Source organism: Schistocerca serialis, chromosome 3 (assembly GCF_023864345.2).
Source record: "Schistocerca serialis cubense isolate TAMUIC-IGC-003099 chromosome 3, iqSchSeri2.2, whole genome shotgun sequence".
NCBI lineage: Eukaryota > Metazoa > Arthropoda > Insecta > Orthoptera > Acrididae > Schistocerca > Schistocerca serialis.
The window spans coordinates 406,034,021-406,061,798 of NC_064640.1; the positions used below are offsets into that span (position 1 = coordinate 406,034,021).

The following is a 27,778-nucleotide window of genomic DNA, read 5'->3' on the forward strand; positions in this document are numbered from 1 at the left end:
TTCCTTTGGCAGTAATGGGGGTAATCAAACCTATGTACAGAGATTTGGCAAATCCTAAGCTACTAAAGAAGTGTTTACTTGGGAAGACCCAGAATATGAATGAGTCCTTCAGTAATGTTGTGTGGTGCCATGTGCCTAAAAATGCATTTGTTGGTCTTATGACTCTAAAGTTAGCAATGTCTGATACTGTAATAACTTTTAATAGTGGGAGTTATGAAAGACTTAAGGTTCTGGAGAAGTTAGGGGTAAGATTTGGACAGAACACAGTTAAAGGACTGTGGGAACTGGATGAGCTTCGTGTACGTGAAGCAGTATTAGCTGCTCAGCAAATGATAAAAGAAGCAAGAAAGAAAAGGAGAAGGCAAGCACTGGGCTGTTGTGACACTGAAGAAGACACACACTATGGGCCAGGGCATTTCTAGTGCATAAAAGACGCAGAAATGTAAATCTGTATAAGAATTTGTAGTAAAAAAAAGTTTTAAACCTCAATATTTCTGAACTACATTTCTTGCAATAAATGACCCATTTTCTAAAAAAAGTGTGATGGTAGAGACATGAAATTTTCACAGCATGTCACGTGTGAGATTCAACACATATGGAACTAGAATAATTAAAATATCCTGAGTTGTTTTGTTTTTATATTCATTTATTTACAAAATTCTGTCAAAAAATTGAGTATTTGAAGAAAAAAAAGATAACATACTCCACAACACAATTTTAGTAATAATTCTAGTTCAGTGTATCGAGAAAGGTGCAGTCAATAATTATGGAAAATTGTAGGTTGGTGTCTTAAAAAGTTTCCTGGATAATGGGTTACAAACTTCAATAATTTAACATTGGTGGCATAGGACATACAATGTTCCCTTAATCTGACCTTGTGCGGATCCTAAACACTCAAACAGTACTTAACAATGGATCGCACTAGTGTCCTATATGCAGTCTCCTTTACATGTGAACCACACTTTCTTAAAATTTTCCCAATAAACCAAAATAGACACTACAGTTCTTACATGCTCATTCGATTTCATATTGCTTTGCAATATTATGCTTCGATATTTAACAGCTTTGACTGTGTCAAGCAGCACACTGCTACTACTGTATTCAAATATTATGGGTTTGTTTTTCCTATTCATCTGCATTAGCTTACATTTTCTACATTTTGAGCTAGCTGCCATTCATCACACCAACTAAAAATTTTGTTTTAATTCATGTTTTATGATCCCACAGTCACTCAACAATGGCACCTACATGTACATCACAGCATCATCAGCAAACAGCCACAGAATGTTGATTACCTTGACCGCCAGATCATTTGTGTATATAGAAAATAACAGTGGTGCTATCGCACTTCCCTGGGGCATCCCTGATGATAATCCTGGTCTCTGACGAACATGAACACAACAATATGTTGCTTGTTGCTTTTATTTGTGTTTTGGGTCAACTGCCAGACTAGCGCCATTCACAAATCCTCTACAAGTCAATCTGCAGATTGATACTGTCTTCCGGCATTTCTTTGTTCTTATAGACAAGCGCATCATCTGCGATCAGTCTAAAAAAGCATCCAATACTTCATGCTAGAACATTTACGTATGTTGTAAACAATAATGGTCCTATCATACTTTCTGGGGGTACTCTGGAAATTACCTTTACATCTGTCGATTTTGTTCCATTAAGAGCAACATTTTGAGTTCTGTCTGCCAGGAAGTCTTGAATCCACTTGCAAATCTGGTCCGATACTCGATGAGCTCATATTTTTTCCATAAACAGCAGTGTGTAATGGTGTCGGAAAATGCCTTCCTGAAGTCAAGGAACATATCATCAACCTGAGTGCAATTGTCTACAGCACTATGTATCTCTTGGAGGAACAGAGTGAACCGAGTTTCGCAAGATGCCTGTTTATGGAATCCATTTTGATTTGTATAGAGGAGATTTTTTGTTCTCCAAAAACAGCGCAAATCTTGAGCATAAAACATGTTCCATGAATCTACAACAGATTGATGTCAGCGATATAGGTCTATAATTATGTGCATCTGTCCTACGGGCCTTCTTGAAAATGGGAATGACTTGCTCTTTTTTTCCAGTCTCTTGTTATCCTTCGTTGCTTCAGCTATCTCCAATAAACTACTGCTAAAAAGGGAGCAAGTTTATTCACATAATCTGTGTAAAATCTTATAGGTATCTCACCTTTCCATTACTAAGCGATTGTAGTTGCTTTTCTATTCTGATGACAATTGGAAGGAGGGACTGTGTTGTGATCTTCCACAGTGAAACAGTTTCAGAGGGCCAAATTCAGTATTTTGGCCTTCTCTCTGTTATCTTCTGTTTTGGTGCCAGTATGTTCTCTGAGTGAATGAATAGACGATTTCAAACTGCTTACCGATTTTACACAATACCAAAACCTCTGAGATTTTACTCAGATCGGTTGACAAAATTCTACTTTCAAAGTCATTAAACGCTTCTCTCATTGCTCTCCATACGCTTATTTTTGCTTTGTTCAGCCTTTGTTTGTCAGCTAGGTTTTGACTTTTCTTGAATCTGATATGAAGCTCTCTTTGTTTACACAGCAGTTTTCTAATGCAGCTATCAAACCACAGTGAGTCTATACCTTCCCTTAAGACTGTGCTCGGAATATAGTTGTCTAAGGCAATTGAACAATGCTTTTGGTTTATTCCATTTGTGCTCCACATCTTCATCACTGAATATTTGATGCTGACTACTCAGATAGTGTGCAGTTAGCATGCTGTCAATCTTGCTAAGCAAAAATATCTTCTTGACATTCCTTGTAAAACCTGTCGCCATAGTTGCTGCCACAGCCTTATGCTCACTGATAACTTCCTCTGCATATACTGATTCATCAAGTTCAGATCTGTTAGTTGCTAGGTGGTCTGAAACATTAGCTTCATGAGTTGGCTCTCTAACTGTGTGCTGAAAATAATTTTTGGAAAAGACTTTCAGAATACTGTCACATGAATCCCTGTATCTGGCACCAGTTTTGAAAGTCTCTCTCTCCCAATCTATACCTAGCAAGATGAAGTCACCTCTGATTACAACAGCATGAATAGAAAAGTTTTGAATGATATTCTGTAAGTTCGTCCTGAAGTGTTCTACTACTACAGCTCCTGACCCAGGTGGTCCATAAAAGTGATTACCATTTTTGACTAACCTTTGATGTATAATCTAACTTAAAGACATCATTTTATTTCACCGCACTATATGAAAACTGAATTATTGTCATAAGGTTGTGGCAGATATAAATGACAACAAGATAAAAGTAACATGTAAACAACCTTAGCTGTTATTATATCAATTACCAAGTGTCAGACAACTGGTTGAAGCAAGCAGATCTGCATACAGAAACAGGAAGATTTCTGACAGCAATACAAAATCAGGTTATTACCATGAGGAACTACTGGAAGTAAATCATGAAGAAATATGGAATAGGTGATTGCTGCTGGATTTATGGTGGAAATAAGGAGACCATATGACTCATGACAGTTGGCTGAACACTATCACATTCAGACTATCTGGAAAGGCATGATAAGGTTGCCAAAATAAGCCTCCAGAAGTTGTGACAGCTGTATCAATTAACAAAAAGCATGCCCCATACTAGAGACGTGATCCTCTTACTGCTGTTGAAATTAACTCAGATCACAGGATAATAATCAATAAAATAATACAGTGCAATTGATGTTACATAGCAGTGATCAATAAAGTTAAAAAAAGTTCCCTTCTTTATGGATATCACTGTAATTTGCATACCATTTGCAGTGACAAATGGACCAAATACAAGGACCTGCCATATGAGGTCAGTCATGTGAAAACAGAATTCTGTGGTAATATCAGACTCAATTGTTACTCAAGACAGACTATGGAGAGCCTACTGTTGCAGGTCACGAGTTGTGCTTGGATAGCTCAGTGGAATGAGTTTTGAATCGAATACTGAAAGTGAGCAAGGTTTTGGATTTAATACTGAATCCTGTAGAACATCTATTACTGTCTGTCTCCATCCTAACTTTACGGTTTGCCAAGTAAAATATAAAATGCTTTGCTAAAATAATAATAATAATAATAATAATAACAATAACAATAACCAGGCATAACATCTGAGACAGGAAAGAGAAATAATAATAATAATAATAATAATAATAGATTTTGGAAAGGCATATGAGTCAGTTGATAGAAATGCGCTAATCAACATTATGAAGGGATTCGGCCTTGACATTAAAACAATGGAAATAATTAAAGAAGCTTTAACAAACACATCAAAAGTAAAAATTGTTGGGGAACAGTCAGAACCATGTGGAACAAAATCTGGAGTAACACAAGGAGATGGTTTATCGCTTCTACTTTTCAACTGCGCTTTAGTGGTGGTGGTGAGAGAATGGAGGAAATCCATCAATACCCTAGGTGTTCCAAGTAGGAAGAAATCCAAATAAAATCACCATAATTGTCTTAACTTTTGTGGATGACATGGCATTAATTACTAACTCACTGGATAGTGCCAAAGAACAAATCGCAGAACTACAGAAACAAGCAGACAAAATAGGACTAAAAATATCATTTGAAAAAACACACTTCATGACAAATATCAGTGATGGCCCCCTCCCTTCAAATATTAAAATTCATAAGAATGCAGTATCTAAAACAATGTGTTTTAAATACATAAGAGAATAGATAACAAGCACTACAAAAGAAAAAATAGCCATAGGAAATAGAGTGCATACAGCTACGGTCGCAGATTCAAATCCTGCCTTGGGCATGGATGTGTGTCATGTGCTTACGTTAGTTAGGTTTAAGTAGCTCTAAGTCTAGGGGACTGATGACCTCAGATGTTTTAAGTCCCATAGTGCTTAGAGCCAATAGAGTGCATAGAATGGACAGGCCATTCCATATGACAACAACCAAAAAAACTATGTCCAGGAACACAAAACTAAAGACTGAACCACTATGTATTAAACTAACAAGATTGGTGGATCTTGAAAAACTGGATAAAGTCGAAAGAAGAATTATAAAGAAAATACTGGGACCTAGAATTACTAGTAATGCTGCATACAAATTTAGATCAGACAGACATCTCTGTTTCAAAATGGAAAACCTAACTGATGTAACGAGGAAAAGAAGACTACAGTTTTATGAACACATATGAGGATGTTTTGATAAGTCAGGTAAAAAGGCAAGGAAAAAATGTTTGTTTTATAATCAAATCACCTAACTTTTCGGCGTAGTCTCCTTTGGGGATATATACTTGGTTCAGCAATCCACCAGATTTTCCTTCCCATTGACAAAATAGGTTCTCTCAAACTCTGCGAAATACTCATTGACTGCAACTATCACTTCCTCATGTGATGAAAATATCTTCCCGGTAAGCCAAAGTTTCAAGTTAGGGAGCAGGAAGAAGTCACTTGGGCCTAAGTCTGGTGAAAGGGTGGATGAGGAACCAGTTCAAAGTGTAAGTCATGCACTTTCACCATTGTTATCACTGCTGTGTGGAATGGTGCATTATCCTGATGAAAGAGCACTTTTTTGTGCCAATCTTGGTCTTTAGCCATTTTAAGTTTCAGACGATCCAACAATGAAGCATAATGGGTTCCAGTTATGGTTCTACCTTTTTCCAAGTAATCTACGAGTATTATTCCTTGGAAATCCAAAAAACCAATGGCAATCATCTTACCAACTGACAAAATGGTCTTTGCCCTCCTCGGTGTGCAGTTTCACCGGCCTTTGTCCATTGTTCTGATTGCCGTTTTGACTGTGGTGTGTAATGATGGATCCAGGTTTCATCAACAGTCACAGATTGACACAAAAAGTCTTGTGGATTGCAATTAAACATAACCAGACATTGTGTTAATTTTGTGCCAGATGTGATTTTGGTCGACTGTGACCAATTGTCACCCACCACGCAAACTGCTTCTTCACAGCCACTCTCTGTGCAGGATATTATGCACTCTCTCAGTTGAGATGCCTAGTCTCAGCAACCTCACCAATTTATGTCTAGTGGTCTTGCATTACCATATCTTGGATTTTGTTAATGGTTTCATGTGCGGTGACCTCAGTTTGATGTCAGGAGTGCACTTCATCTTTGGTGCTTGTTCACCACATTTAAATTCATTAATCCAAAAGTAAATTGTCTTCACTGATGGTACAGAATTCATTGAACTTCATCCAGTTCTCTTTTGTTTTGTGTGGCATTCCAACCCTTCAGAGGATAATGTTTAATAACAGCTTGAAACTTGGTTTTCTTCATTTTCAGTCACAGTTGACGCACTGACCAATTCAGACAGCCGTCAACAATGAAATGTACACTGTTGAAATTCTTTACATGATCCTTCGAATAATCAAGTTTAGCAACCATGAAGGCACAACAAAAATGTTCCATTCTTTCATGGAAATTTACCAGGTTTGTCAATCAACCCTCATATACCCAATGGATAACAACAGACTAACAAAGCAGATTTTCAATTTACTAAACAACTACAAATTCAGACCTACATGTTTCACCAAAATTAAGGAGGATATGAAAAGCACTGGAATTAGAAGGGACATAATAGATTAAAGAGTACTTTTTAGAGGAGCAACACAAAAGATGGGATTTCAGGAAAGACATCTGGAAAAGGAAGAAAGTGTACACAGGAAGAAAAAGAATGACCATCTTGAAGAATGAAGGAAATGTGAGAACAACAGAAATTAAATGCAAGGAAGCAAAACTGAAGTTAATGTATTGTATTTTCCGAAAGGATCATTTGAATAAATAAATAAATAAATAAATAAATAAATAATTTAATGATAGCAATGACGATAAAGTGTGACAGTCCACATTTATTCCCTGTAAGCCACTTTACAATGCGTGGTGGAGGGTATTCAGATAAATATTAGTTATTTTCTGTCCTATTCCATGTATAGAGCGAGTGAAAAATGACAAGTCAGTCAGTTCCTGAGCTAGTCCAGTTGGTACAGTTGCAACTTTTACGTTGCTGATATCTGAACTGAAGAGAATACCTGGTTTGAGTGTGTCATATGTTAATGTGTAGTGATGCCTGAGATTACTGTCCTCACCGATTGACTGCCACTGTTCTGCATATATTTGTAGTTTGTAAGATTTTCTGGGGTGAGGCATAATTTTGCATGTCCTGTGTAAGGGATCTCTTGAGATTCATTGTGAGCTGTTTAAGCTTATTTATTAGCCAAGATGCAGGTTTTTATATCACTTCGCCAGGGAAGCATATTTGTCATATAACCAATAAATTTGCAATCTCTCGTTTTTTATGTACTGGAAGATGTCTCCCAAGCATCTTTGCCCAATGTAATTTACAGTCGTGTATAAGTAGTTACAGTTTTTATTTCTTGGGTGATCTAGGTAGTGCCAGGTGGTTCTAAATGTAGTGCAGCTACTCAAAGAGGTGCAGTGTGGGCTCTACTTATCACATGGCAGCAAAACTTGGTAGATATTCTGATGCATTATTGCCGAATCAATTTACACTGGAAAAAAAATAATTCCAATTTTGGTCACCAGGTGCAAATCTGACAGTGTGAATCTAAGAAAGACATACAGAAAAGTTTCCATATGTAACAAGACATGGGCAGAAAAGGTGAAATAAATGAGAAAGTCATAAGTGTTGATTTTATTGTTACCCGCTGCTTACAGAATTTGTTCAATATGGGCACAGGATACTTCAGTGAGGTGCTGAATATGTAAAACAATATGATCAACAGTTGCTCACAGCAATCTAACATGATGTTCTTGTATACTGGCCTTCAGATCAGGTAGAGACAGAATGTGCCCCTGGTGAATGTGTTCTTTTAGTTGTCCCCAAAAACCGAAAGTCACATGAATTCAGATCAGGTGATCTTGCAGGTCACGCATCTGGAAAAGCTCTGGAGGTAATATGTTCGTAGAAGGTTGCATTAAGCATACCTTTCACTGGGTGAGTGACATGAACTGTTGCCCCATCTTGCATGCAAACAGTGGTTTCCACATGATTGCACTCTTCCAAAGCAAGAATCACATGCTGTACAAGGTGGTCTCAATAATTCAGAAATTACAGTACACCTGACAGGCCCTCTGGGTGTATTCTCTTCAGACAAGAATGGACCGAGAATAAAGGTGCTCGTGAATCCAAGCCACACAGTGCACAAGGAAAGTGCAATGGCTCTTTGTGCACAACATGTGGTTTAACAATACCCTAAATTCAGCAGTTCTGTGTACTCACTGCACCCTGTAGTACAAATTGTGCCTCATCACTACATAGAATATTGCGCAGCTACGTCATCAACTTCAATCTGTGCAGAAACCAAAGAGCAAACTCAAAATGTTGCTGTGGATCATGAGGTTTTCAGTTGCTGCACCTTCTTAGAATAGACCACAAAACTTTCCGCACTGTTGACCATGAGATAGGCAGTTCTTGACACTGCACGAGCACTAGCATTACCCTTCCTCTTCCATGTGCCATACCAAGCTCACATGTGTTTTTAGATTTCATTATCATCTCCTTTAAACCATATAATTACATTGGGACTCTCGTGAGACCATTCAGTCAGCAATATTCGCTCAGTTCAGCACTATAATTACTGTTGTTTCCATAAAATAGTTTCATAACAGCACATTCTCTCTCTTCTTGATAGTCATACTGTTAACTCATGTTATGGCTTGTGAAATATGTGTGGACGTCATACCGTCATAAAAACAGTGCGAAGTGCTAGACTTGCACCAGGTGGCCACAATGGGAACTAATCTTTTTCCAATGAAAGTTGGTTCTGCATTAATTCATTAGCATATCTGCCAAGTTCCACAGCTATATGAAAATTAAAGCCCAAACTGGATCTTTGTGAGTAGCTGCACTTTAATTGTAATCACCTGCTACATCTGAAAATTATGTCCTAGACAAGGCTGTGTAGTGTGGTACATCTTCTTATTATGAATGGTCAAGACTGGGGAATTTTTTGAAAATGCATGTATGTGACTTTGACCATTTGCTTCATGCTGGGAGAAAGGCAAACTGAAGTACCATATGATTTGAAGAAGGGAGCATACATCTGAATCTGTTACCAGAGGAACATTTGTATAGGAAGTTTGTCACCAGAAATAAACAAATGCTTATATGCTGTTTACAAGACAACCTATGGAGGTTTGTAGTCACAAATTGAGCAGTTTATGTTATGCAACAATTTTGATACAAATTAACACATATTCAGTCTGTTTGTCCTTATCATTGTTGGGTGCCAGTAGCAGGGAAAGTACTATGTCATACTGTACATAAACCTTGTCTATTGCACCTGTCATGCCTCAATAGGACATAGCTATCTAAATTTAGTGAACTTGAGGAAATGCTCAGCTCTAGCCAGGTCTGCCATAGATTATTATAAAGATTATATGTTTCAACACATGGCGGAACTTGTAGAGATGACCTGGCAGATATTGGAGATTTGTGTCTGCCACACGGAGATGTGTTTTGTATAGCTTGCGATGTTACTGCAGCCTCTTGTTCAGCACGTGCTCAATGACAGCACAGTTCATCGGGGGGGGGGGGGGGGGGGGGGGCTCTACGAGCAAGAAAAGGGGTGGCAGGAAAACAAGTCTCACTAAATTGAACAAAAATAATATTCAACAGCATTGAATGTGAGACATAAGGGATGATAATAATAATAATAATATACAATATTATTAACACTGTGATGATAGTTATAAATAAAAATGGAATTATGTATACAGTGTCACTATTTTATGTGAACTGCCTGTCAAAACACACTGCTTGGCATCAACACAGTGCAGTGTTCTGAGAACAAAAGAAAGTGTGAGTTATTAAGATTACAAGGTAAACTATCATGTTCTGAGGTAAATAAGATACACACAACTCAGAAATGACTTGCATTCGCACCGCTGGTCTTGCTCCTGGCCAAATCTACACTGAAAAATAATTAATATAGATAAATGAAAGTTTGGGAATCCATTTGTCTAGGTAACATAAGTAATTGATTAACATCACAGCAAGATCACAGGTTAATGTAAGCTCAAGATAAATCACTGCAAATATGAAATGCTGGTACATTAATAATTGGTGTAACACCAGAATGTTGAATGTGAGCATACACATGTGCATGCATTGTGTTCTACAAGTGTCAGATATCAGTTTATGGGACTGGAGTTGTACTTGGTCCGTCGATACGGGGACAATTAATGCTGTTTGTGGATGATACTGGAGTTGTCGTCCAATGATACCCCACATGTGCTCGATTAGAGACAGATCTGGTGATCAAGCAGGCCAAGGCAACATGTCAATACTCCATAGAGTTTGTTGGCATACACGGTGGTATGTGGGTGAGCTGGTCAGATTTTTGCTGCAGATGCAGTACAATGTGCCAGAGCCATACACCAAACACGATGGTATTCCCTCTGGAGCCCAGTGTTCTTGCGACTGTACATTTTCGTGACCCACTGCTGTCAGCAATCGCGTGTTTACTTTCCTACCAAATGTGCAGTATCGCAGTAGGTACATCCAGCTTTTTGTAGCCCTATTATGTGACCTCATTCAAACTGTAGATGATGGCATCTTTGTCACCTTAAAGTTATCCTTGATTAACATCAACTCACCACATTCAATCTCAAACGTAACTAATGCTCATCACCATTATGGTGTGTATTTAAAGCAAACCTGATTTGCATTCTCATAGAAGTGCTACTAGCATCACACTTATGCGACTGGTGCCAAATTTGAATAGACATCAACTTTCAGATGTAGAAACACACCTACCAGCTTTCGTTTCTCATACAACTCCAGTTTGGTGTTGCGATTTTTCCCTCTTTCAAGATTGAGTAATTGGCCTACAACATTGATTTGCAAATATTGCTGCTCCTCCTCCCCCCACTCCTTTGAATAGGGTAAAATATGGCACGGAAATCTGTATTCTTGCTTTGCTAAATACGTGTGTCAAATGATATTTTTCATTTATATTTTATGGGAGGGTCTCGTGTTCTGGTGGTAAAGTGTGTTCTTGGAAACATTTTTGTGATCTTACAAGGTAACATATTCAAGAAAACTCAACTAAAAACTTCTTGTAGCTAGTGTTCACACTCATGTAAAACTTTGTAAATTAAATCGTGGTTGCATTTTGCCTGTCTGACATTATTTATTTGTACAATCCAAAATTGTAATTTCGACCATGTGGCCATTATCAGTTGGAAATAATGGCGCTTTAGCACTTGGCAAAACCTAAAAATTATCTAACAAGACACAAGCTGGTTTCATCTTATTCTGTTCCTGTTTAGATCATCTTGTATGTATTGAACTCTTTGAATAGCATTGTAAGTATGTTGCTCGTATTCTACATAATATTTGCTCACAACCATAGTACATTATCGGGTGAGGGTAAATGATTCCATATTTGTTGTTTTATGTAAAACAGAAGTGGGTTTCATTGCATAGTATTTTGTGGACTGTCTATTCTGAGGGTTCCTGGAGCCACTCTGTAGCAATTCTGGACCTGTGGGATGTTGCATTGTCCTGCCGGAATTGCTCAAGTCCTTTGGAATGCATAATGAACATGAATGGAAGCAGGTGATCAGACAGGATGCTTACTTACATTTCACCTCTCAGAGTCGTATCTAGACGTATCAGGTGTCCCTATCACTCCAACTGCACATGCCCCACACCATTACAGTGTTTTCTAAAAGTGTCTAATAAAGTTAGATATACATGAATTGCTGCATCAGTCTGAATTTGACAGAGATGTGAAAAATTGAAGCTGTTATCCGATTGTGTAAGAACAAAGATATTTAAACTGGAATGTTAGGAAAAGAGATTTAAGGCATTAGTTATAGTTTCATATATCCTCGAGGGTGTTGAAGACGGGTGGAAAATGTGATATGGCTGTACAATTATTAAAGTTACTAGGTTAATGTTGGCAATGGAAGGAGTGTATCCAAAGCGTTCAGTTGTCACTATGCATAGAGAATGTTGCCGAGCCTTTGGATGGATCCTTCAGAGCTGATGCAAGCACTCAGCACATCCTACTCCAATCTTATCAGAGGCAGTACCACCTGTGAAAGCAGTCATATCATATACAAGCTCTGCCATAACTTCTGCACAGCCTTTTATATTCAGGTCTTAACACCACATTTCTTTAGAAAGTCTGAGTGAGTGGACTAATGTGAAAGGATAGTGTGTTACTAAGACAGATTGTTAATTAAGGCAGTGGGCATGTACTGAGGACTAACTGAATTCAGTTTTTTATATATGTTTTCTGACAACTTCAGCAAGAGGACAAGTTTGTGATCTCGGGCTCAGAGTCAGTGTTGTGTTATGTAATTAATAACATTGTTTTTCAGTGAATGGTACACTGTGATGCATTTTTGAATAGATCTTTAGGAGAGGAAATGAATTACTGAATAAAAAATACAGGGTGCCATGTTATATGAACAGGGACTCACTGGCAAACCATTAAGTGGAAGAGCTGTGTGATGTCTGTGACAGTTGTTCCCAAATCTGGTAATATGTTATTTTCCTACTTGAACAGTGGCAGACTTTTGTAATTTTTAATTCTCAGAACACTTCTAAATTTTGGTTGCTGCTATTCCATTTTGAGTTTCCTAAGTCAAGTTGTTGAATTCGTCTTGTCAAGGAATTCAGATTCACCCAAAAATGGGGTAGCGTACAAAATTCTTGTTCAGTTGATTTTATAGTGTTTCTTGTTTCGTCAGTCTGGCACCCTTATTAAGGGAGATAAATTGAAAGATACAGAAGATTCAAAACAGAACATTATGAGAGTATAGGTCTATTTAGTAAGCATAAGAATGTCACAAAGATGCTTGTCAAACTCCAGTGGCAGATGGTAGAAGGGATGTATTGTGGGTATATGTTGAAATTTAGTGTTAAAAATTTGAGGGCATATGTCCCAAGAAGGGACAAACAACATAACACTTTCTCCTGCACACATGTTGTGGAATGACTGTGGGAGGATAGTTGGACAAAATCAAATTCTTACAGAAACATACTGATAGTCGTTTCTTTTCATGCTCTATTTGTGAATAGAATGAAAAAGGAGCAAATAATAGTGCTGCTTGAAGCACCCTCTGCTATACGCTATAAGGTGGCTTGTGAAATAAATGTAAGTTTAGTGACATTTGTTTGCAGTTTGTAAGGTGAGTACCTCTGTAAATAACATGTAAACAGTCATGTTACTGAAAGTAAAATATTTAATTTCAAATAAATAAGTCAGTGAATTCTTTTTTTCTATGTGGTGGTCTTGGATTTAATTTCTTGTAAATTTTTGACTCAAACAAGTGAATCAAAAAAATGAAAGCAGTTTGTCATTTTTAGATGGAGGTAAACTATCGGGCAGCAGTAAAAGAAGTAGTATGCAAAGCAGAGGTAGCACTTCGAGTTTAATTGAACAACGAAGTATTACTCCTCGTTCCCAACCAGCTACACCAAGGTAAATTTTCATATTCACATATTTTGGCTATGATTTTACTTCAGTTTGTGATACTCTCTCGTAACTTGGTTTGGAGAAGTAATGATAATAATGGGATCCACAGGTTTTTGCAAAATGTATTTCTTATTAACTTTTTCACTTTGTGCTGTTTTCAGTGAGACTTGACTCTATTTAGTGTCCCAGTTTCTGTTTGATTCTCGTGACACAATATTTATCAAGGTTCCTTTTGTTCACACTGTTGTCTTAATGTATATGTTTCTCACTTGAGAATATGGAAACAAAGCACTGTGCATCTCTTTCCACAGATTTTTTTTTTTTTTTGCAGAGCTGATGTATTAGAGGGCTATAGGTGAAACAGTTTGTGCAGTGCTTTTGTTATTACATTTATATTAGATGAAAGTGCACATGAAGGTTGCAGTATTAAACCCAAACAGGTTACATGTTCTCAGTCAGCTTAGACATTAAGTCAAGATTCATTGATAATAGCACAGAAGAAACATATTTTGGAGAACTATCAGAAATTAATTATGTTTTGCAAGACAAAATCCCATTTTCCTGTGTGTGAAGTAATAACTGAACTGAAATCTAAGGTGTTGGAAATAAATTATGGGGAAATATTTACTTCGTAAGAAAAATCAAAAGTATTTTGTAAGGAAGATCTTCAAGTTTTCATCCACTGTGCCTTGTATGTCATTTTTTTTTATGCCTTTGGCCATTTGCAGTTTAGTGTTCTTCATATTGACATTTCCGTATTATTTTTTTAAAACCTCGCAATCAGTATCATACAGAAGAGTGTTTTTGAATTATTTCATGTAAATTGTGGAATACATTCTACAAATATCACAAGTTATCACAACTAATGTTGCAGTTTTTTGATTATTTTGTGGATCTCTGCGAATTGCCAGTTCAAGAAATTTTTATCCCAGTGTAAGAATATACATGGCCTATAGTAACGCCTACATATGTAGATTTGTGAGCAGTGGCAGTTATCTATTTTGCGTATGAATCTAGGAAAAAGTATGAGCTACAATGGATTGCTTAGCAGTATTGTAATAATTATTTGTTATATTTGTACAGTATAGCGTGGAGCTCTGTAGTCCTGAATGTAGGCATATCTTCTTACGTTTTAACAGCATTGATCTAATAATTAAAAATGCCAGTGAAGTATTATAGCCAGTAAATGAAATGGCACAATTTTTGACATAGCGTGCACGGTCACTTAGATTTCATAATTTTAGCCTATGAATTGTACATGCTTCCATGAAGGAAAGTAGTAGTAATGTCGCATTTGACTGGTAGAACAAAATTGCTTGTTTCTCACGTATGTTTTCATGATAGAGACAATTTTAGCTTTTCACTTACTTCCACTTTATTTTTCACTCTAATGAGTTCTCAGACTATAAACTCTGTCTGTCTCTGTAGGAACGTGGTCAATTTTAGTTTAGTAAACACTTTGAGTATATCAGTTTTTGAAGTTTCTGTAATTGAAACATTGTACACTGTTTCCTCACTCCCTCCACCCCTCTGTGCCCCCCCCCCCCTCTCCTCACCCTCTTCTGGTATTAAGAAAACTATCTCTGCTGGGGTGCTTTGCGTTTTTGTATACAACAGTGACTAACAGTGCATTTCTTCAGAGCCATGGTATTTATCACGTATGGATGTTTCTGTGCTACACTATTTTATTGAGAAAAAAAATGATACTCTAGGCTTTCTTAAAAGTATCTTTCTAAATTATTCTTATATTGATCAGAACTTCATAAAATAACTGTACTATAGATCTGTGAAGATACCACCTGAGACCGATCAGTGACTAATCTTTTGGTGCAAAACACTGTGGTTGCATGGTGGAGCTATTGACAGAGGGGCAAGGGGCACAGTAAAAGGAAAGTGCCCTGTGTGTATGCACAGCAGAAGTAGCCAGGTCCTAAAAGCAAATGTCACTCATCTCATTGTTACTGTAGTAAGTGGCCCAATGGTGGACTTCAGTCTGTGCTAACATTGGTCTGTGACTTCTCTTGACATGCACATAGTGGGTGCTGAGACTAAACATCACCCACTGCCACATAATAATTGCATATAACTATTTGTGGTCTCCACATTATAGGATTTGATTGTTACAAACAAATATTTTAATACAGTTTTAAGCAAATCTGCAGCTCTGTTAACTCACAGGAGTGCAGTAGATACTATATTCCAAATGGCTGCTTAAATTTTGTTGTATTTTCACTACGTATTCAAATGTCAACGTCTTACACAATTTTAAATGTGTATCTTAAAAGTGGGCAATGAAAGGATAAGAAGAAGCAAAATAAAAGCTAGTGAGATGGAAACTTTTGAGAAATAGAGGGTGTTTCCATGATGATGATACAAACATTCAGGTATGATGGAGAAGGGTAAATTTGTAAATTTGAAGTAAGATACCCTGGTCCAGAAACACCAGAGTCAAAAGTTGTAAGCAAAAATTGTTCTGATATCTCTGACAGTGAACTGCTTCTACTGCAGACTCTTTGCTTTTCATATTTTGGTAGGAGGTAGTATGGACTAAACCAAGGGGAAATGTCAAGTAAACATGGGCAATAAAGTGCTTGCCTTAGTAACTATGAGCACTTCTTCAGTAGAGGAGATGTGTTTTACAGTAGTGAAGATGAACAAGTGTTCATAGCTCTTAAGGTATATATTTTAGAATCCATGTTTATAAGACAATTTTTTTTCTTGTTGTGGTCCATATTACCACCTCCCAAAAGATGCAAAAGAAATAGCTTGCAGTAGAAGAGGTCCTCTGTAAGAGGTATCAGAACGATTTTCCCTTACTACTGTCAACTTGGTCGTTTCCAGACAAGGGTCCCTTGCCCCACATTGATACGTTTACCTCTTCTCCATCATCCCTGAAAGTTTTTAACATCATAACGGAATCATCCTGTGGTATTCGAATGATGAAGATGGACAGGTTAAGGAATGAGAGGATCAGGAAATTAATGAAGGTGGAGGAAACATTACAAAATGCAATAGAGGAATGAAAGCTTACATGGTGCGGACATGTTAAGCAGATGGAAGAGAAGAGGATATCCATAAAGAAACACAAAATGAAATGAAAGGAAAAAGACCAAGAGGAAGACCAAGACACAGGTGGCTAGAAGAACTGAAGCACTGCATGCAAAAGGGAGGGGAGTTGGTGGGAAGACAGAAGACAATGGAGTGGCCTGTGTTCCAAACAGACCCAACTGTGTGTGATGATGATGATGATGATGATGATGATGATGATGATGATCTTAATCTTAAAAGCTTTAAGTTTGACATATTGAAAGTTAAGCTTTGCTTCCTGGAACTTCAGTGAAGAATATGAGAAGTAATTGGAGGCTAATTTGTGTGACCTGTTCACTATTCTGACTAGGAACCGTATAACCAAAAGTCAGAAACATGGACTCACTTTGGATGGTGATGCTGTTCAATACCTGGTCAAAGGAAATTCATAAGAAATTAAGAATGACACAATTTGTTGATGACTTTAATGCACCCTTTCTATATTACATATTCTTTTGATCTCATTAGATTGCTGCCCACAATCTTTAACTTGTGATACACTTATTAGCCAGTGTGATTCTCACACCACTTTGGGGGACCACCTGGACTGTGTCATTCATATTGAGGGTAGTGGGTTTGTCAGTGACTCGTGGTGTTAAGCATATGTCATGAGTAAATGAGGAGCAGCACATGTTCCATAGAAATATAGTGTAGGAGCAAAATCCATTCTCCAACTCAGTGGCAGCTTAAAAAGAAAATTACATTAAAAATATTTCTTACAAGAGAAATGTTAAGTGTTTTGTATCCTTCACAGAATTCTTGAACTTAAAAAGTTGTGATGTGTTTGGCTTGAGGACATATGAGTATGGACAGGAAAAAATAATTTTATTTTATGGCTAATTTTGTGTTCTTTTCTCAAAGTGTATTTTTCAAGTTTTTTTTTGTATTATTTCATTGTTTTTCAGTACTGTGTTAAAAATGAAAAATGCCCTTCCATTAAATTATGTTTATTGGGCATTAACTATCAAATTTATATACTTATTAATTTGCTGAATTAAGAAAAAGCACAGCTGGCGCATTTTGTTGGTTGGCGAGTTTTGTTGTGTATAGAAATTTGAGAATGTTCACTTATCCTGCTAAAAATTGCTGTTCCACTAAATTCTGAAGGGATTTTTATCACTTCAGAATACTTATATAGCTGGGCCTGTCATGTCAGGTATACCTGACAGACTCTTAGCCGTGACAGCATTTATAGCATTTCTGACTACCATCCTAGTGTTGAAATGCTAACCAAGGATTGAGAACACAGGCTTGCATGGGTCTGTACCAATGAGAGTAATGAGCCTGAAGGTGCAATCGAGTGCATTTAACTGTATCTTTCATCCAGTTTCTTAACATTATTCATAATCTTGCTAGTTTCTTCACCAAACATTTCACATGCCACAGGTAAAAAAAAAAAAAAAAAAAAAAAAAAAAAGGCCATTTTCCAGCTGGTCTTATTTTGAATGTAGTTAATGGGGTGTAGACTACTTTGAAGACTGTAAGTACACACTCACATTCATTAAACCATTTGTATGTTTCTTAATGAACAAGGTGTCCACAAGAATTGAATTTATGTCTTCACTAGAAAGTGAATTAACGTATTAAGTTTCTGTCATAGATAGCTGCTGCATATCATCACTGTGGAAGACTTGTAATATGTCTTCAAAATATTCTGCCATATAAGAGGCCGCAGAAAGCTAAGAGTTACAACATGTTAACACTTCAAGAGGAAATGTCTTTGGCTCCCTCTTCTTCTAAATGGTTTCTCTTAGTAATATTCTCCAAAGTATTCTTTTAGTTAGGTAGTGCAGAGTTCCATTTGGGAAGTTCCTTTGAAAAATCATTTGCAACCGTATTTAGCTTGTATGTACCATATTTTGAAAGCTTCTATTCTCTTCTTGTCTGAACTGTTCATCATCCCCATTTCACTTCCATACAAGGCTACACTGCAAGCAAATATCTTTAGAAAAGGCTTCCTAACACTTAAACTATATTTGATGTTAACAAACTTGTCTTCTCCATAAATTTTTTCTTCCCATTACTAGTCTACATTTTATATCCTCTCTGCTTCGGCCATCATCAGTTATTTTGCTGTGCAAATAGCAAAACTCATCTACTACTTTCAGTGTCTCATTTCCTAATCAGATTTGCTCAGCATCACCAGATTTAATTTGACTACATCAATTACCCTTGTTTTGCTTATGTTGATATTCTTCTTATATCCTTTTTTCAAGACATAGGCAGTTCTGTTCAACTTTTCTTCCAGGTCCTTTATTGCCTCTGACAGAATTACGATGGCATCATAAAACCCCAAAGTTTTTATTATTTCTCTCTGAACTTAATTTATTCTCCAAATTTTTCTTTGGTATCCTTTACTGCTTGCCCAGTGTACAGATTGTCGTAGTTTCAAATAGTGTATTCCAGTTGACACTGTCAAAAGCTTTCTCTAAATCTACCAAAGCTATAAATGTAGGTATGCCTTTGCGTATTGTATCTTATATGTCATAAGGCTTATACTGCTTGCTTGTGTATTCATACTTTTCTCTGGAATCCCTATTAATCTTCCCCGAGGTTGGCTTCTAACAGTTTTTCCATTCTTCTGTAAATAATTCATGTTATTATTTTGCAATCATTACTGATAGTTTGGTAATGTTCAAACCTGTCAGCACCTGTTTTCTTTGGACTTGCGAATGATTACATTCTTCTTGAAGTCTGAGGGTATTTCTCCTGTCTCATATATCTTGCAGACCAGGCAGAGTAGTTTAGATATCCCAAGGATATCAGTAGTTCTGACAGAATCTCCAGGTGCCTTTCTTTAAGTAGGCTACTAAAGTTTTCTCACAGACTCATATCACCCATCCCATCTTCATCTACTTCCTCTTCCCGTTGTATAATATTCCCTTCATTTACATTGTAATATTGATTATTGTAGTCTTCTAAAGCACTCAGTGTTCCATGAGCACACTGTATTGAGTTTCCTGTGTCAAGTACCTGTATACATGCAACAATGCAACAAAACATTTTTGTTCATTCCATGCCTCAACTGTCTTCAGTAACATTGTCAGTGATCTTATCATCTAGCTAGTTGCTGCATCACTTCATTCTTTTGTTGTTTTTGTACTGAAGTGACAACTGTTGTCCAAATTGTCTTCACACACATTAAATAAATTAATTCCATTGTTAGCATTTGATTTAAAAAGAACTTAATTTGAACCTGTACTAACATAATTTATTACTTTATTAAAAGTACTGTGACAAACTGAGGACTTAATTTGAACCTGTACTAACATAATTTATTACGTTATTAAAAGTATTGTGACAAACTGGAAACTGTAATTTACCATGCTGTTTACTATTAGTTACCACAGCATACATTTAATGATTTTCTCTTTCCCTAGTGGGAAATATTTGTTTTCTTGTTAGTTGTGGAAATTTGCTTTTAAGAACATTTCCATAGTACTTTGAGTCAGATATTCACAGTCGTATTTGTTTTTCTTGCCCACTTCAAAGCTGCCACACACTAATGTTCTTAGATCTATTTTTCTTGTGCTTTTCACTCTGCACATGTTTGAAAACAGTATATTTTCTGTCTCATGATGCCCTACTGTTGTAGTATTTAAAAAATACTGTAGATTTATCGGGAGCCTACAGACCATCAGCTTCAAATTCAAGTGCTTTGTAATTGGCAGTAATTTCATTCATTTGGCATTTTTGCAATTGCAAGTCCTGCTTCAGCTAATGCATTCAGAGTAACAGAGGGTGGTGCTGTGATCTGTGGACAAAGATCTGAAACAGTCACCATGCACTGCCAAAGATCTTGCAGTGAGACGAATTTTGACTCTATAGACACATTTGCTTTCAATACAGACACTTTTGAAACTACTTTGACTGCAGTGTCCACACAGCTCAGTAACTATTCAATAGCATTTATGTTAGTTAATATAAACTATCTGATCAAAAGTATGTGGACAGCTGTTAGTGAAAATCAACATGGGGGTGTCCACCCTACATTTCTATGATGGCTCAAATTCTGCTGGCAACATTTTCAATGAGGTCTCTGAATGCATCTGGAGGAATGGCAGCCCCTTCTTCCCCAGGAGCCGAAACCAGAGGAAGTTGTTACTTGGATCTTTGAGTCTGAAGCAGAGTTGACAATATAATTCATTCCAGATGTGTACCATTGTGTTAAAATTGGGTCTCTGGGCATGCCCGTTCATTTCAGGAATGTTATTGTCCACAAACCATTGCCTGAGAGATGCTGCTTTATGACAGGGTGTGTTGTCAAACTAATGCAGTCAGTCGTTGTCTCTGAATTGTTCCTCTGCTGTATGCAGTATTCAGTGCTGTGAAATGTTTTCATATCCTTCTGCATTTGGCATTTTCTAAAGTGCATTAAGGGGACCACACACCAATCCCCAAAAACACCCAATACTACATACTCTGTACTTCAGTGGTGTCCTACAAGTAATGGCAGGTAGCGTTCTCCGGGCATTTGCTAAAGCCAAACACTTCCATTGGATTGGCACAAGGTATAACATGATTCTTCACTCCAAATTGGAGATGGGCAAACTCATTCATCCTTGGGAACTAATTCACTGGTGAGTGCTCGTTTTTGGGAACCATTCATTTTTACTTGTTCGCCGTTCATTTGTGCTTGGTGGATGGTTCTTATGAAAAAATGATAATTAGTAGCATAGGTGACTGAAGATGGAAGGTGCCAACAGGGGGCACTTGCCTCTCCCCTGGAGTATAGAGTTTTTATTCAGAACAGAATTCTCACACACCTGTAATTTTCGTGATTCTGCAAAACCTCTCATTTAGCCAACTGCAGTGTTATCTGGCTGATCGCTGTGGAATAATATTAGGTAGTGCACGAAAAACTGGCCCCGAGTACAGACTGCTCGGCAGTTACGCACGATTTGTTGACCGCTAAGAGCAGAATAGATAAACATGTAATAATTAGGCAGTGAAGAAATAACAAATAAGCTAATGCAAACAAAAACTACTTTGAAACAATAGATGACGATTGGTGGGAGACAATGTATTGAATCTCAATGTAAACAAGTGTAATGTGCTGCGAAAACATAGAAAGAAAGATCCCTTATCATTTAGCTACAATATAGCAGGTCAGCAACTGGAAGGAGTTAATTCCATAAATTATCTGGGAGTATGCATTAGGAGTGATTTAAAATGGAATGATCATATAAAGTTGATCATCAGTAAAGCAGATGCCAGACTGAGATTCATTGGAAGAATCTTAAGGAAATGCAATCCGAAAACAAAGGAAGTAGGTTACAGTATGCTTGTTCGCCCACTGCTTGAATACTGCTCAGCCGTGCGAGATCTGTACCAGACAGGGTTGATAGAAGAGATAGAGAAGATCCAACGGAGAGCAGTGCGCTTTGTTACAGGATCATTTACTAATCGCGAAAGTGTTACGCAGATGATAGATAAACTCCAGTGGAAGACTCTGCAGGAGAGATGCTCAGTAGCTCGGTACGGGCTTTTGTTGAAGTTTCGAGAACATACCTTCGTCGAGGAGTCAAGCAGTATATTGCTCCTTCCTACGTATATCTCGCAAAGAGACCATGAGGATAAAATCAGAGAGATTAGAGCCCACACAGAGGCATACCGACAATCCTTCTTTCCATGAACAATACGACACTGGAATAGAAGGGAGAACCGATAGCGGTACTCAAGGTACCCTCCGCCACACACCGTCAGGTGGCTTGCGGAGTATGGATGTAGATGTAGATGAGCAGTCTAGTACTCGGGGCCAAATTTTTGTGCGCCACCCTATACCACTGAAATTATATTGTAGAAGTTATCATACTCTCTTTACAAAATGTGACACCAGGCACTCGATTATGGAGCATGGGCTTCATTCGGTTGTAAGTCAGTCTGCCTAAAAAAAAAAAGAAAATGGCCACTCGTGTGTGCTGTGCCGACTTCCTTTGCATATGTAATAACAAAAAATGCTTGCCTTTTTACAAGTATTTCTTCTGCTGTTCATCGAAATAGGGAACTAAGCTGATATACCGTTTTGTTACCTGGAAAAATGTATGTATTACATTCCACATAATTTTTATGTAATTTATGTAATTATAAAATACATTTTAATAACCGGTTGTGGACGCTGAGTGGAATACGAAAAGAACCAGAAGTTCAGAGTTGAAAAAAGGTTTGAAACAGATTTAGAATGGACGTGCGCAGCGAACAAAATGAACAACAACTTGATACTGAACTAACTGTGAGCAGCTGGCAGTGGAACTGTGATGACTGGCCACGTGAAGGAGGACAAGTTCGGCCGAGCAAGACCAAGACCAAGACCAAGACAGACGGGAATGGGACTGAGGCTGGAACGAGACTGGCCGATGTGCCATTGCGGGAACGAGACCAACCGTTTCCCGTTTACAGGAACTATAGGTAGAAATCCATGATTGAAGTGAACTATGAAAGACCATTCCTTAGAATTCGTTCCTTGCTCATTCCGTTCAACTTGGTGAACCATTCCTTTGGACCCGTTAGTTCTTGAACGACCCATCTCTACTTCAAATTATTCACTCACTACAACCACCCTTTCCATTGCTTGGCAGTCCCAGTCTGTCAGTACGTGAGGTCTGCCTGGTCTTGGTTTAGCTGTGGTTGTGCCTTCTACTTCAAAACACATTGCCAGCACTTGAACTGGGTAGCTTTAGAAGCGCTGAAATGTTTCTGATGGATTTGTTACTCAGATAACATCTAATGACTAGTCTACGGTTGAAGGTACTGACCCCTTCTGACCGACCCATTCTGCTATGACTGTTTCTGTACTGACAACACTGTACTCGACACGTCCTTTTGTACTGGTGTGAGATCTAATGGTCAGTTCTGCGTTATATATGGATGTCCAGATATTTTTGAAGAGATGGTGTACATTATAAGCTGAGTTCACAATGTGTTACATATGGAGTTTTTTGTGTTTGTATCCAAACAGTCTACTTCTATGATAATTATGCTCATGTCATAGCTGTCTGTGACTATAGCTTCAGAATTTTTTAATGCTGGGTGAGGGGCATTGATGCTATATATACTGTGGTTACTGAGCATGAACTAATGCAGAGGCATCACGCAGAGGAATACAGTAATGAATGCTAAAATATATTCAGTAATAGGAATTTAAATGGCCATAAATATTGACATGTTCAGAGATAATATTATGCTGAAATATTATGTATTGGTGAAAATGAAACAGTCATTCAATAGTGTTCATATAGTGGTATGTGAAGCGATATTTAATCATTACAACTGAGAGCAACATGACTCAGCTGACAACTACATGAGCAGTCTGATGTCTGTTGACATATCCTACAGATTCATTATTAGGCAGCCAAGATATGAATAGAAATAAGTGTACATACTCTTAAAACAACCAAGCAGCCTGAAGTTAGCACACTTGCTGTTCATTTATAGGTGCAAAAATAATTGTGTGCTTAATTCAGCATGATGTGGAAACAGTAGAAAGGTTTTCCATACCTAAAGTATTAAAAACGTGTCCATCAGTCCTCTCATTATCATCCCAGTTATATAAACTTGATTACAACAGTAGGATCCATTTATTTAGGAAGCAAATCTGCCACCATCACAAAGCCAATTATTTTCCCATTTGTCTTCTTGTATTGGACACCTGAAGTTAGGACGTCAGTTGTTTACACAGAAAATAAACAATCATTTTAAGGTCATATGTGAATCTCAACATTGGTGAATGGTCAAGATCCAGTTGTAACTTTAAAATATCATCAGGTACCATTATTAATAAACTGCTGCCCTCAGGTTCATGAAATTTTTTGTGTGATGATTGAAAAAATGCCAAATTTTGTGACAGTTTGTTATAAAGAGCCAGTTTCATATTATTGTTAATACAGAATGTTTCTGTTCATGTATACGAGTTAAAATGTCAGATCATTCATTTTGCAGTAACTTTAGTTAGATAAAAATAATGCTGGGTCCAATTCCTAGGAACACATTAGTAACACACTTGTTTATTTCATTTATAGATTATTAATGTAATTCATTACTACTTCTTGTAGCTGATTCACTGACCTCCCAACACATTATCTGAGTGAGTGACTTCACATCATAGAAATACATTGTGGTCAAAGGAAGACAGAGTTAAATAATCACAAATATTTTTTTCCCAATAATGTCACAATTTCTCTGTGCTTTCATTGTTAGAGTATTCCAGTAGGCATTTTTATTCTTAATTTTGGCGTCTGAACAGGACTCTCACCTGTTATCGTACATATAGGGTTTAACGCATTGAAGGGCAATTTGCACATTGGATTTAATACATAGCAAATCATCATAAAAATAAAATTACGGTAGAATCGTATTAGAAGTTAACCTCTTCTTCCAGCAAAAAGGCATATGAAAGGCAATATATTCTCAAGCCTTTCAAACAGAGCAGTGTGATGACATGTTGGTAAGCAGCAACCGATGGTGATCAGATGTTGTACGAGGTGACTTGTAAAGTTGTATCTGTTTGTGCAGCCAAAAAAGATGTGATTGGCATCCTCTTCCTCATCACAGTCACACAATGGGACTGTGACCAGATTAGTACAATGTAGGTGTCTTATAGTGTTCGTGAGTCTTCTGGAACATCAAATTTTCTCGTGACAGTTTGTTGACAGTAAGTTGTTGTTGCTGTTGTTGTTGTTGTTGTCGTTGTCTCATCTCATCATCTTGATGCTTACAGTCTCTCCTGGTCAAAGAACATATTTCACCACCCTCGTGACTTAAATATTTGTCTCTTTATTTAAGCTCTTTCTCAATACTCATTGGAACAATGAATATTGCTGCTGCAATCATGAATCTGACAATGTGGCTTGTGTAGATTGTTTGGCCTGTCGTCTTACCTTGAAGGATCATTTTAAGCAGCATTGTCACTTCGCAGCAAGATGAGATGCCAGCATAGTAAGTTGTTCGTTAGATTTTTGTACACAATACAGATGTCATTTCAATATTTAACTATTGTCGTGAGATAACTTACAGATCATCCTCGTAGTAGTTGCCTGTGGTCAACATCATCAGCTGATGACTGCTACCTACAAATTATATCTGGTAGGTACCCTGATGTGAAAGATGAGTTTTTGCAGTCAGTTGTGGTGGCACAGACAGTATTTAACTGTCTCCACACAATCAAGTTACCCCTTAGACATCTGCATCTAACAATAGCACAAAGCTCCCAGCACTGGTGTGCATAAATAAGTTGGGCAGGGAACACAGATCAGTGGCATGTGGTTATCTCCATGGCCTTATGGTTGATGACTGTCATGAGTATGCAGGTGGTGATTTACCGATGCAGTTCTTTGGCATGTTGACACACGGTTAGCAGGGAGGTGAATCATTTATGTTTAGTGCTGGTATCGTGAACATATGTCGAACATCTCTCATTGTTATCAAGGGTAATACGCGTGCTCTGCTGTATCAGGACATGATTCTCCAACCAGTTACTGTCCACCCCTATAGTCACTGTTTCAGTGATGAGTTCATCATTCCATCTTTTGAGGTGATGATGCATGAGAACACCTTGCCCATCTGTCAAATACCATTCTCAAAGTGGTAGGAGTGTTCAGAATGGAATGACCAACTCTATCTGTTGAGATGAACCTGATTGAGCATGCTTGGGACCAGCTGAAACTTGCAGTATATCATCACAGGCACGGTCGTTATATGTTGGTTGACCTCAGGAGGGTCACTTTCAGAATTTGGGACAGGCTCGAGGAGCAATATCTCGATAGTGTTTTGAGCAGGAGCCAAGAATGTTACAATGAATGGGTGAAAGCAATATGGTAATTGATGTTACCAATCATCAAATTTTGGTTTCATATACATGCAGAGGTGTGCATTTTTGAACATACTGCCCTTTATTGGTTAGTCTTTTGTTTTCATTTCACAGTAAAGTTATATTTTTAGTTTTGTAAGGCATACTCTTTCATCCATTTCTCCCCTTGAATCTGAGCCACACAAGTGTTCCCAGATAGACAGGTGGTAATAAATGTTTTTTGAGAAGTGTATATATTTCTTAGAATTGTCCAAAATGGTCTTATTTACTACTTGTAAAATCTGTGCATTTGAGATTTTTCCATGTAATTTGTAATCTAGATAATGTATTTACATGTGTACAAATACCTGCTGTAGCTCTCATTCCTTAGCAGGAAGTGGAGCAAATATATTGATAGTGCTCAAAAATTAATCACTGTATGTGAAGACTATTGAGGTGGTCTTTTCTGAAGGTATTTGGCAGGGGTGTAGCCTTGTACTGAGGTTAAACATGGGTGACAAACACTCCTGAGCAGAAGAGAGTAGAAGCTTTTGAGATGTGGTATTACAGGAGAATGCTGAAGATTAGGTTGGGGATATTGGATAACTAATGAGGTGGTACTGAAATGAATTGAGGAGAAAAGGAATTTGTCATGACTTGAACAAAGGAAGGGATTGGTTGTTAGGAAACATTCTGAGGAATCAAAGAATCGTCAGTTAAGTAATTGGGGAAATTTGGGGGTAAAAACTATAGTAGACCGTGGCTTGACTGCTGCATGCTGGTTCAGATTGATGTAGGGTGCAGTAGTTTGGCAGAAATGAAGAGTCTTGTTCCAGATAGATAAGGATGCAGAGCTGCATAATAAAGCAATTTTTCTGACTTGTAGTTATGGAGGTGATGATATCATCATCATGAAGTAACAATATAAGTTTCTTCAATTGTTGACACCTAGCAAAGTGGCGCAGTGATTAGAATAGTGGACTCTCATTTAGAAGGATGATGGCTCAAATCCCTGTCCAGCCATGCAGATTTACATTTTCCATTATTTCCCTAAATCGCTCCAGGCATATAGTGGGATGGTTCCTTTATAAAGGGCAGAGCTGATTTCCTTCATCCTTTTGTAATCAGAGCTTCAGATCTTCTTTGATGGTTGATACCTAGCGAAGTGATGCAGTGGCTCTCATGGTGGATTCACATTCAGGAGGATGATGGTTCAAATCCCTGTCCAGCCATGCAGGTCTAGGTTTTCTGTGATTTCCCTAAATCACTCCAGGCATATACCAGAATGGTTCCTTTGAATAGGGCACAGCTCATTTCCTTCTCCATCCTTTCGTAATCAGAGCTCGTGCTCTTTCTCTGATAACATCATTGTCAACTTGACATTAAACTCTAATCTTTCTTCCTCTTGTGATTGTTGAAGTTTTGTTTAGGGAGAGGCTGTTATTGTTCTCACAGTTCTGTTATCTTACAAAACAGGACAGGCACAAT

General features: G+C 37.6%; 1 protein-coding gene across 1 annotated transcript in view; it reads left to right on the forward strand.

Annotated features, from left to right (window-relative positions):
• LOC126470265 (putative transcription factor capicua) overlaps positions 1 to 27,778 on the forward strand; it is a 336,823-nt gene that overhangs the window by 46,017 nt on the left and 263,028 nt on the right. Inside the window, 1 exon segment of the mRNA XM_050098002.1 lies at positions 13,311 to 13,425. Coding sequence (XP_049953959.1) covers positions 13,311 to 13,425 — 115 coding nt within the window.